The sequence below is a fragment of the Mus caroli genome, unplaced genomic scaffold (assembly GCF_978045245.1).
Source record: "Mus caroli unplaced genomic scaffold, Mus_caroli_1 scaffold_9, whole genome shotgun sequence".
NCBI lineage: Eukaryota > Metazoa > Chordata > Mammalia > Rodentia > Muridae > Mus > Mus caroli.
In genome coordinates, this window is record NW_028227264.1 from 21,731,251 (window position 1) to 21,744,279 (window position 13,029).

At 40.6% G+C, this 13,029-nt stretch overlaps 1 protein-coding gene across 1 annotated transcript in view; it reads left to right on the forward strand.

Moving 5' to 3' along the window:
• Positions 1-13,029, forward strand: part of Moxd1 (monooxygenase DBH like 1) — a 76,848-nt gene that overhangs the window by 42,232 nt on the left and 21,587 nt on the right. The window contains exons 5-7 of the mRNA XM_021174770.2: positions 10,729-10,908; positions 11,206-11,308; positions 12,755-12,921. Coding sequence (XP_021030429.1) covers positions 10,729-10,908; positions 11,206-11,308; positions 12,755-12,921 — 450 coding nt within the window. The remainder of the gene's footprint in view (positions 1-10,728; positions 10,909-11,205; positions 11,309-12,754; positions 12,922-13,029) is intronic.

Below are 13,029 nucleotides of genomic sequence, written 5' to 3' on the forward strand. Positions count from 1 at the left end.
TGTTATCTTCTTTTTTTTTTTTTATATTTTTATTACATATTTTCCTCAATTACATTTCCAATACTATCCCAAAAGTCCCCCATAGCGCCCCCCCACTTCCCTACCCACCCATTCCCATTCTTTTGGCCCTGGCATTCCCCTATATTGGGGCATATAAAGTTTGCAAGTCCAATGGGCCTCTCTTTCCATTGATGGCCGACTAGGCCATCTTTCGATACATATGCAGCTAGAGACAAGAGCTCCAGGGTTCTGGTTAGTACATCATGTTGTTCCAACAATAGGGTTGCAAATCCCTTTAGCTCCTTGGGTACTTTCTCTAGCTTCTCCATTGGGAGCCCTGTGATACATCCAATAGCTGACTGTGAACATCCACTCCTGTGTTTGCTAGGCCCCGGCATCGTCTCACAAGAGACAGCTATATTTGGGTCCTTTCAGCAAAATCTTGCTAGTGTATGCAATGGTGTCAGCGTTTAGAAGCTGATTATGGGACGGATCCCAAGGATTAAGTGGTTCAACTTTGTTTCGTCAGATTTGGGCTTTAGAAGTTTATAAGTGCATGACCAAAGGCTTGGAGGCAAAGATAGTGCTGGGGGTGTTTGAAGGGCTCATGAAAGGACCAGAAAAGTCATGCAAGGTAGGCCACTAAATAAGGTCTGGATTTTTTTAAAAGCATCTTTATGTGTGTTTTTCTTCCCCTTCTTTTTTCCTCATCCCCGTTCCTGTATGTGTGTGTGTACATTTAGATGTGTGGGTGTGTATGTCCCTGTGAATATATACAGAAGACCAAGCAGGACATTGGGTGTCCTCCCATATGCCTTTTATGCTGGGGTTATAGGCACACTCAGCAATGTCTGGCTTTTTACATGCGTGGTAGGATTCAAGTTCTGCCCTTCATGCTTGCAGAAGCATATTTACCTACCAAGACATCTCCCTAGTCCCTGAAATGAACTGTTTTTTTTTATTTGTTATTCTTTTTTCAGCAGAAACAAAGCACATATATATGTGAGTACATGTGTGTATGAGTACATGTGTACATGTGTATGTGAGCACATGTGTATGTGAGCACATGTGCATGCGAGCACATGTGTTTGTGGGCACATGTGTATGTGGGCACATGTGTATATGAGTCCATGTCTATGTGAGCACATGTGTATGTGGGCACATGTGTATATGAGTCCATGTCTATGTGAGCACATGTGTACAAGCATGTGATTTTAGAAGTGAAACTTCAACAGGGGATGTCCATTGTTTCTCCATCTGATTTTTGAGACAGGGTCTCTCATTGAACCTGGTGCTCAGTAATTTGTCCAGACTGCCAGGCCAGTAAGCCCAGGAATCCTCCTGCTGGCCTTAGGTTACGGGCATGCACTACTGCATCCAGATTTTTCTTGGGCACTGAGTATTAGACTTTGATTTTCATCCTGGGGAGACAAGTGCTTCCAGCACTGCATTTGGAGAAATGGAATGGTCTGCTGTAGAATTTAGAAATCGGCTCACTGGAGCTAGGAGTTCTGCCGTGGGTATTTGGACAGGGTAGGGTGGGAGGAAAGGCAGCTGCTGCTGGGGGAATGACCTTGGCAAGGGGCTCAGAGGGCCATGAGAGCTGCTGCAGAGGACGAAGCTCACGTGCTCATCCATTTGATGTTAGGCATTGGGACCATAATAACATCTAAAAGAAACTGGTGGTTCAAAGCTCAGAGGGTATGGCAAGTTCTTTCTTAGAACCATGGTTATAACTCAGTTTATCAGCTCTTCAGATCCCTTCTTCATCTGCCAAGAAGAGAGCTCTACCATATTTCTAAGACTGGAAGCCTTTTCTCTGAGCACCTAAGGAGAGTGAATTACAAAGTTAAATGTAGTTTTGCTTTTATATGCCTGGGAAAATACCCAAATATAGAATAAATCACCAATGAGTTTTATGTTTCATTTGTAAGTAGACCCATTTTTCACTGTAATTTTTATGGCTCACAGCCTAAGAATATTTAAATTCTAGCAAACTATTGCATTTGTTTTGTTTAAAAGGAGGAGACATGTTTAGGGAAAAATAGCAAAACAAAACAAAAACAACAGAAGACAAACAATGACAACAACAATGAAACAAAACCAGGTTAAGTCTATTGAGACTAAAAATCTCCAGTTTGTGCTTGAGACTGACCTGGAGCATCTGAGGGGATGCACTGAGTTCTACTGGAAGGCTAAGATGAGTGGCAAATGTTACACAGCCTGAATTCATGGGGTAGTTCTTATGTAGAGAATGCTAAAGTGTTTTCCCTATGCCTTAATTTATTCAATAAAACACAAGCAAACAGCTGCAAAGACTAAGAACACATTGACCTGAGAGGACTGAGACAGTCAGAGCCAGGCTGACTCCATGACAGGCTACAAACTGGCAGTTCGGGAGACCAGGCCTAAATTTCTGTTTCCCAGAACTGGAAAAGTTCAAAGCAAGTCAACACCTGTCTTCCATCCTGATGTATGGTGAAATCCTGCATGCAGTTTCTCTGCAGAATAAATGCTCCTTGCTGTTACTTGAGTCTGGGGAAATCATTTTTGTGAATCACAAACCCTTACATACCTAGGCCTCTGAGTGTTGACATCTGTGGGAGAAGAGTAACTTCATCACATTTCTGGAAGGCATCAGGAGCCTTACAAGGTTTGAGATTCAGTATAGAGCCATTTATGAAGACAGACAAACTTACTAGAGTAGGAGTTAGTTACCTCTGCAGACAGGAGACTTACCCATAGACAGTAACAGCAGTGTTTAATCCGTCAGGTCCTGATATTCCTAAGACTGTGTTATGCCATCTTTGAGCTTCAGCACTGCACGCAGATCCCAAGAGCTCAGTAAATCTTTGTAGAATCTATGAGTGGAATCTAGACTAAGAGGAGGAAGAACTGGTGAATTGTTACAATGTTCAACCCATCTGTTTTCTCTCTGTCTCGGACAAATGAACTTTAAAAGGCTGCCCTATATCCGAGGAGTCTGTGTTTAACTGAAAGGCCAGGCTGCTGAGCTCTGTTGCACAGCTGAAACCAAAAGTCAGGAAGCAGACGACTATTGCATAAGCTGGATGGTTATCAGGTCAAAAGCAAGTTTATTTGGAATCTTAGAGAATAAAACAACATCAGTATCTCCTGCCTTTGTTATTGAAAAGGAGAATTTACTTTGCAGGCCTTTAAGTGAGTTATGAATTCTGGGCTTCTGGATAGAGTCTGGAACCGACTTTTCCAGGAAGCAATGTTGCTAATTTGTATTGTGTGAAATTAGATCTCATCTTTAGATTATGTCTGAAGATATAAAGACCGCCATTGTCTCATTTCCTTGTTCTCAGAAGTAAAAACAAGACACCTCATTTATTGAGTTCCTCTAGCAAATAAACCTTTAAATTATGATGAATAAATGCTAAAATAGTGTGCTTTGTTTAGTATTACGAAATTATTGTGATAAATTATACTTAATATAGGCAATGGAAGTTTGAAAATGAGTTTCTATGTTTTCTTACAAGGGAGGTAAGAGTCAAAACATGAAGAATTTAATTGATATGTTCAACTTGTTTTTCTTTGTAAGTCATATTGGATTGAATGAAAAAATTTTCCACTTCTAATTTGGGGCTGTGAAATTTTATTCTGAGAGCCATCTGTTGGTAATTAAGTTCTGTCCTGTCCTGTTGGCATTAAGACCCTGAAATCATACATTTAAAAAAATAATAAATGGAACACATAAGAAAGACAAACAAGATGAGCCCAGCAGGGAGATCTTCCAAGGAGACCTGGAGTGGAACTAAAACTCAGAGAGTAGGAAATACTCAATGCAGAATCCAGGAGAGACTGTGGTACACTTGTGGCATCCTCCTGCAAGGAGATGAAGCTGTCAAGGGATCCACACATTTGAGCTGCGAAGATTTTACAGCAGCTTTCAGTAATAAAACCATGTTGGTGAATTTAAGAGATGAGCGCCTCAGGGGCCATAATTGAGTTTTCAAATGGAGTATATACACTGTTTGACAAAACCTATCATAGCTAATAATCTAAATATAAAATTTAAAAACAAATTACAAGAGGAGATTAATTGTGTTGTATTAACTCAGTATTTGGAAACTAAACATCTATAACATTTAAATTAGAAAGTTTCCCTGATATATAAAAACCTAGAAAGGGTGTATATGTGAGCACTCTATAATGACTTATATTCATATACATGTTTGAATAATGTTTAAATCAATACATGTATGCCTGCCTTCTCAAACACTGTTCATTTCGTTATGTTGAAAACATCTTTTCTTCTACATTCGTGAGAAATACAATGCACATTATTTCCTGTAGTGCTTCTCCTGGGTCATAGCCTGTCAGAACCTGCTTGGATCTAACTGTAATTCAGCATGCAGAGGGTTGATTGATAGAAGTAAATACTTTGAAGGTTGGTGCGAACTCTTGCTAATTAACTATGATGGCCCATAAGAAATATAGTTTAATTTTTCAAAGAAATAAAAAGTTATGGAGAGAAATGTGAGCATCGATATTGGGTTGGTGCTCTCTAATGTGGGGGTTTCTATGGCAACATGTCCTCGTGAGCATCTCAATGATGGGAACTGGAGGCCAGAATGTTAAATAACTTCTTAGAGGCCATTTATTGATAAAATAAGAATTTTAAATATATATTGTGAATTAATGTTTTCTTCACAGAAAAACAAATCAAGCATACAGAGTTATTAAATGAATAGCAAACTGCTCTGGATTCTAAAGTCCGAACTTTATTTTTCTGCAAATTCACACACACACACACACACACACACACAGAGAGAGAGAGAGAGAGAGAGAGAGAGAGAGAGAGAGAGAGACAGAGAGAGACAGAGAGAGACACAGAGAGAGAGAGACAGAGACAGAGAGAGACACACAGAGAGAGAGAGAGAGAGAGAGACAGAGACAGAGACAGAGAGAGAGAGATGCATGTGCACACACACGTGTATATAAAATGCTACTTCCAATTCTTTCTTTTGTTGCATTTAGTTTTCTTCTCTGGGATGGAGGTGCGGAACACATAAAAAAGTCGGGACACGAGTGCACCTCATCCCCTAGCTATGTCTTCTATGTCACTTTCTGATGTGTAGTTGTGTAAAAGGTTCCCTGTTTTTGCAGGGCTCATGCCCCGTATAGCTAGTTCACCCATGTCTGTCTATCCATCCTGAGTAGACTTGTCATAAATCTAGCTATACTCATCTCATTGACATAATGGCTGCACTGAAGACCATACCCTGGTTAAAAATAAACCTGTTTAAATATTTTCTAAACCACTTCTCTATTATATGAAAGATATATATAAGCTGTATACACACTTGACTCTATAAATTTCCAGAATTTGAAATGTACCAAACAAAAATCTATCTTTCAAAGACAATGCATATTTAAATGGATACCAGCACCGCCATGTCAGAGAGTATATAGTGTGTCAGTGTGTGTGTGTGTGTGTGTGTCTGTGTGTTACACATACTTATTAGTGTAGATGTGTGTACATGTATGTGCAGGAGTTGGTCTTTATATTTCATTAACTCTCTTACAAGTGTATGCACTGAACACACAAACACACACACATACACACAGGCATGCAGACACACACACACACACACACAGGCGTGCACACACACGCTCTCACAAGATTCTGAAAACCTTTGCTATATGTAACAAATTGGCAGCATGAGAAAATCAATGAGTTGCTCCTCAAAGTTGGGGAAAACAATGGCATTCAATGAAAACTGTAAATATCCACTAAGTTAGGCTGAACCTAGTACAACTTCACTAGTGTTTACTGTAAGCTCTGCACTGGGTGAGAGCTTTATTTTTTTTATAGTAGACGAAGATTTGATTCGAATTTCCACTCATTAATAAGAAAACTAACTTTGGCCAAGGTAGAGAAAGGGACATCAGGAGCCAAAGCTCACAAAGGGCAGGTGTAGGATTCAAAACCCAGACGTGGGCATCAGGCTCTGCACAGCACTGCATCCTGAGGAAAACAGAGAGATAAGATGTGCATGAGCCAGAATCAGAGGAGGCAGCCAAAGAAACAAAATGAATCTCAAACATGAGGAAGATGTTAATAAGTAAGGTTTGATCCAAGAAGACTGATGGATGAGATGGGCAGATGAATGAGTTAAATGGCGGTGGTAAGAATGAACATGTGTGAGAAGAAACTGGAGTCTCATGCCTGAGACGTTGTGTTAACAGAACTGTGAGGGTACTGGGCAGTTGGTAAAGGAGAGAAGGCCGTGACTGTTGGAGAGGAATGTTCATCTGTTCAGCTACCGTACATGGCTCAGCATTACTGGTTAGGATGCCAGTGTGCACAAAACAGTGTCTTGGGGAGCCCAATTGGGACCTGGAGTGCCCTTCTCCTAACATTTTCCTCAGATTGCTTATGTTGCTATAAAAAAAAATACTTCAGACCTTGGAATGTATCAAATGTTGAAGTTTACTTATGATTCTGGACCGTGGAAAGCCCAAAATAAAGACACTAAAATGAAGATCTGCAAGGTTAACCCCGATGAGTCCAAACACAAAAAAGAAGGAGGACTTGCTAATCCCCTTGATTTGATCAGTGTTGTGCACATGAGTTGGAACATCACACCAAACCTCCAAGACACATACCATCAATCTAGCAAAGTTTTATTTAAAAAACAAACAACATCCCTCAAAAGGCCATGAGCATTGATAACTACTGCGGCTGCAGCACACACACACACCACACATAGGGCTCTTAACAGGGAATTTACTGAAATGACTGAAACCCTTCCCAGATCCAGTTAAAACAATATAAGAACAACTTTAGGTGGCAATCTTTCTAAGATAAGGAAAAAGGCAAACTTCAGGTGGCGTGTGTTCAGGAAACACAGATGAACTGGTGACCTGTGGTTTTGTTTGATAGCTTTTGATTGCCAGATAGAAGGTGGCGGGGGAAGAAGGTGAGCCAGCTTGGGAGGAAAAGATGACTAAATCTCAGAATGGCAAGAAGGGACTGATAGAGAAGCCTTGGATAGAGAAGCCTCCCTGGGTCTGGGTCTTCTCTGTGCTGTCTTTGTGGAGCCCACTGTACCAGGTCATAAACATGTCACTTGTGACATTTGCTGACCTCCTACTATGGCCTTTCAGGGGCAGTGAAATATTTTTTAGAGTTTAAGAAACCCAAGGACAGCTTGATAGGCTGGGTACCCACCCCTGAGCTCGTCAGTTGTGGTGTGTATAGGACAATGATTCTCATGAGAATTCTAGATTACAGTAAAGGGGGATGGTTTCCAAGGATTCTCCTCTCCATTCCCACTCCTGTTTTTTTTTCCACTTTTTCTTTTCCATTTCTTCCCTAATTCAGTCTCCTATTGTCACCTCCCTTAGATGCCAAGTTCATTCTTGTTGGCTTTTAAATGTCACATCAAGACATGCTTCATTCTCATCCCTGACTTGTTCTCAGAGTGGAATATTTATGGGATGAAGTCTTCATTCCACACTCAGTCAGGTTGAATGTATTGTTAGTCTCATGCCATCCACTTCAGAGATGAGAGTGAGGCCAGGCTGTGAAGGGGTGAGGGCAGACATTTCTCCTACCGCCTTCTCATGAGCATGTCAACAGAGACCAGCCTAAGTGCTAGTTCCAGCTCTTCCCTGCTTCCTCCCATCTCCTCTCCCTTTGTTTTACGTTTTGATTTATTGAAGTGCACGTTGTTTTTGGAGAGCTCCTTTCCACTCCTCCACTCATGTTCCAACAAGCAAGGAACCACATCTTAGGCAGATAACTTGGAAGGACAAGAAAACAGAAACTGTTCCAAAGAATTCTAGTCACTGGTTCCCTGCGGTTGGAGAGGACAAGAAAGCTCCTTCTCCCCTCTTTACTACCACGTTAGAGTCAAGCAAAATACACCAAGATTTACTCTGAGATAAAGATGGTATTAATAACGGCGGACACATGTAGCCTTGTGTTTTCTGTGTTCTAAACAATTGCAGGGGCAGTCATGACCTCCATATAAAATGTACAGATCTGAAAATTGTTAATTTATGGTACAAAATTCAGAACAGCTGATACATCAGCTCTTTAAGATGCTATAATAAATAGGTGCAAGCAGGACATCCTGAAACCACAAAGACATTCTAACCCAGCTCAAGGTGGGGCAGGTCTAGACTGCTCGCTGCCTTCTCTTTTCTCTTTCTCTCTCCCGCTTCTTTTGTGTTTCAAGGGTCGCTGCTTCTTCCAAACTACTCTCCATTCCCTTTCCCAATCAGCAGCCAGGTCTGTATCAAGTCTCCTGTCTGCCTTATAAGTAGTTTCATCCTCAAAAAAAATTCATTTTGTTTTTTCCTTTTTGGTTTTACCCTCCTCAATTTGTAATCTATAAATGGAGTTATAATCAGATTCTCCATGAAGCTCTGGCAGGTTCACTGGAGACACGCTGTCTTCTGTCCTCTTTAAGGAAAGAACATAGTGGCAGGCCAAAGGACTTGGGGAGTGAGGAGATCAGTCATCCCCCAGCACAGGACTTCCAACCGGATACAGCTTCTCCAATGGTAGCTTTGTATGCTTGTGGTTTCCCAAAGAACCTCCTGGCATTAACCTGTGATGCCGTTTCTCTTGCACCAGCTGTCTCCAGTTACCTCAGCCTTTCATCTCCCTCCTGCTGGTAGTGGCTTGTAGCATTGGTGACTTTCCAACACACCTTCCCGCCACAGCACATTCTCATCAGAAGAGATGTCAGAGTCAGAACAGTCCGGTTTCTCATCTCTATCCCCTTCTCCATAAGTATCTGTGACCTGTTGCCTAATCTCTGTGAATCTCTCTTTATATGATGGAGACAGTAACACTTAGCCAATAGCTATGGCATTAATATTAAGTATGTAGACCAGATATAGAAACAAAGAATGACATTGAGGTTGGGACATGGGAGTTGCTGGATAAAGGATAGATATTATTATTCCAAGAACTCATTGTAATCTGGACGCTTTAAATATTCATTTCACTATTTCTCAGGACAACAAAAATTTGCTCTCAATTTTTTAAAGTAGTATTTGAGCTTCCCTAAACTCAACCACCCCACAATATCACAGACTCTTAGCTCCCTCTCACTATGCCTTGATGAAGCTGTCTTGGCAACATCTGCTCTTTCCTTGTTCTGTGGCTCATTTCTGAGTTCTGTTCTGCAGAATTCAGTGCAAACTTGGAACTCTTCCAAGGCATAGAACAAAACCCTCACATGGCTTTGAACATCTGCCTGTTGAGATCTTTGTTTTGTTTTGTCTTTGGGGGTGAACAGAAGCACTCAAGTAAGTCTATAACATCATAGGACAGCACAAACTATATATGAAAAAAATTTTTGATAGAAGGTCTGAATTAGAGTTCTGTGTAATCATGGCTAATTTTATAATCACGTTTGAACCATCACCACCATTTTCAAACAAATGAAAAACAGTCTCTGCCTTCAGGCTTGTGACCTTTTAAAGATAAGCACAAACAACGTCATGTGCTTCCTTATTTCCATAAATGGGGGTCCTAAATGTACAAGTGGATAATACAGAACTGAATTTACAAAGTTGAATCTCTAAGCAGTCCACTTCGGACCTCTACCTACTACATTCTTGTGCTTGGGTTTTTCCTACCAAAAAGAAAATTCACAGAAGTTACAAATGCAATGTCCTAGGAGAAAACGGCTGAAGATGCTGCATCTAAGTCTACAGTCTGATGTAGAGAGCAAGCAAGGGTTTCCGAGTGCAGTGCCTGCATGTAAGGAGGGAGAGCGAAAGCATAAGCATTGCTGAGGTCCGAGAATTCAGGGACTGCAGCAACATCATGAGGACCTCTTTAACCGAGGCTCATACCCACAGCCCAGACTCCCATTTCATCTGGGTGTAGAATACATGTCTGGAATGGTGACGCTCTTGGTACATTCTGGGTTCACATATTCCTGACTGAAATAGACAAGTGCTGAGAAGGAGAGCTGCAAAGAATTCAATAGAAAAGGGTAGGTTCACATGGGCCTTCAGTACTTATTGACTTTTCCTGTCTTAATTGGCTTCAGATTCCCCTCACATTTCAAGAAGTGACATAGTCATCCGTCACCAGTAGTTGTTTTTTTAAAACTCTCAAATTGGCCCTGTAATCTGTCATTAAAATGTGACCTTTTTTATTAAAATAAAAATACCCATTATTGAGCCCTACTTTATGTCCCGCTCATATATATATATATATATATATATATATATATATATATATATATATATATATATGACTAAGACATGATCTGTCACCTCCAGTAGGGTAAGAATAATATTTTGAAGTCAAAAAGAAGAAGACAGAGAGTTTGTGCTGGTATCCTTGATTTGAATTTTATATATGCAGGGACAATGAGAGGAATAATAACAATGCATTGTGAAGGCCTTGGGAAAGAGGGGGGGCATTGCAGAATGGATGAGGGAAGCAGACATGAGTTATACATGCAAAGAGAAAATTGGTGAAGTTCTGCAACTCTTGAAGTAGATAGTTGTCTCATCATTGTTGTTACCCTCTGTCCGCTCTCATCATCATCATCATCGACAACTTCAGAACAACTCATGTTTGTATCTCAGTGCCTTTTATATAGCAGAGAAGGCTATGCCTTTGAAGACTGAACAATCTCTGCTGCTGTTTCCATGCACACTGTAGGATGCAGGAAGGCTCTCTTATTTATGATACTCTCCCTGTTATTTGTATTTGTGTAGGTGGAGCCAATAATAGAGAGAGGCCATGAGAACCTGGTCCATCACATCCTGGTCTATCAATGCAACAGCAACTTTAACGACAGTGTTCTGGACTTTGGCCATGAGTGCTATCACCCGAACATGCCCGATGCCTTCCTCACCTGTGAAACTGTGATTTTCGCCTGGGGCATTGGTGGAGAGGTGAGGCTATTGATGTTGACCAACCCATAGACAGTTATTTGATTGTGCTTCTCCCATATGTATAGAAACATGTAGTAGAAACACACTGCTCTTACACAAAAATACATAAAGATTTATTCATATTTCTACTTTCATAGGAAAGTCTTCTTCCCTTAATTAACTGTATTATCTGTGCTTAATGAGTGACGGTGTTCCAGAAGCTGAAGGGTCTTGAAGGAATGGTTGGGTTTGAGCACCAGAACTCTTAGGGACTTCCACAAGTCGCTGTCTCCTGAAATTGTTTTTCCCCATGCTTAGGGCTTTACCTATCCGCCTCACGTTGGCTTATCCCTCGGCATGCCACTGGATCCTCGTTATGTGCTTTTGGAGGTCCACTATGATAATCCCGCACGGAGGAAAGGTAAGTTCGTTATTTTACCTACCAACTTTAAAACGTCTTTGTAACTATTGCCCATAGCATAGTTGAAGTGAAATAGGAAATGTATTAGAGAATGTTAACTTCTAAGTCCAAAGTAGGATGCTTTTAATAGCAAAGCAGGTTGCTCTTCAGAATCACACTGGGACAGTATCTGTGAACCAGAAGCATCTGTGCACATGGGTATCTAGGGTCAACAGATCCTAAGAATACATTCTCCTATTTGATGCCAGAAACTAGGAAAACAGGCAGCTACTTTGTCATATAAATTAGTTCCAAATACATGTGTTTAAAAGTCTCTCTCTCTCTCTGTGGTGTATACACCACACAGTGGTGTATAGATTAGATGTGACATCACCAATGAAAGCAATCTTAATTATTTTACTATGTAACTATTAAGTAAACATTAAACATCAACTACATCATTATTCTGTGCTTGAAGAGTAATATGAGTGGAAAAGACACTTTCTCATCCATGGAAGTTATAGTCATGACTATGTACAATGGTGAATGCTTGTAATCCCAACACTCGGGGTCCAAGAGCAAAGGACTGCCTGTGTGAGGCCATCTTGGTCTACATAGTAAGACCCTGAGTCAAAATAAAACAAAATGAAACAAACAAAAGTTATGGTCCAGTAGGAAAGAGAAACAATTAAAATAAAATGACATGTTTCTGCCAGTTGATACGACAGGGGTGTACCTGACAGTGTGAGAGTATTTAATTGTTGACCTAATTAATCCCGGAGGATGTGACGGAGGTCTATAAAACTTTCCTTGTAAAAACAGAATCTTCATAGACCTGCGTCTAGGTACCGGTAGGAAAGATTTCAATTAATTAAAATTAATTACAGGTTTATAGTATCTGGGTCACATATTCTCCCTCCCTTTGGTAACATGTCATAGCAAAGAATGTGTTATTTGTCTTTTAACCCTGTAATGCTCACCACATATCAACTCTCAATCACTGTTTAGTGACTTTGTTGAGGAGTAAGATGATGCTAATAACCAGTTCAGAGTTTAGCTTTAGTAGCTCTCTGTATCAGTAGCTGAATGGTTTATAAGTAAGATTTGAAGTCACCCCAAAACAATATAAAATAAAACTTCTAGGGTTCTCACTCTTATAATGAATGACCTTAACTTTGTTGTTATTGTTGTTCTGCCGTTGTGTTAGGTAACAATGAAATATGTCTGCTAGATAACTCAAGCATACCCTCCATCACATGTTGTATGGGTCTATAGTGGTTACAGACAGTACGGTGGTCTGTGTTCTAGTTTCTGTTCACAAAGGTAATCTTTGCCTCCCATTCATTTCTGCTTGCATTCCTTTTCCTCATGAGATTTTTAAACAGAAATGAATGATCCATTTCAAATGAACGTGAAAACATTTTAGGAGTACTCAAATCCTCTCTTCCTTATGTGTTCTTGTTACAGGCTTAATAGACAGTTCGGGGCTGAGGGTTTTCTATACTACAGATATAAGGAGATATGACGCAGGAGTGATTGAGGCTGGCCTCTGGGTGAGCCTCTTCCACACAATCCCCCCAGGAATGCCCGAGTTCCGTTCTGAGGGTCACTGCACTCTGGAGTGCCTAGAGGAGGTAGGTAGTGTCCCAGTCCACAACTGGACATCTCCAGATTAGCCCCCACTCTCAGATGCGGTGTTGTGAAAGTTTCATGTTTATGATGTGTTCAGCGATGGCTTCTTG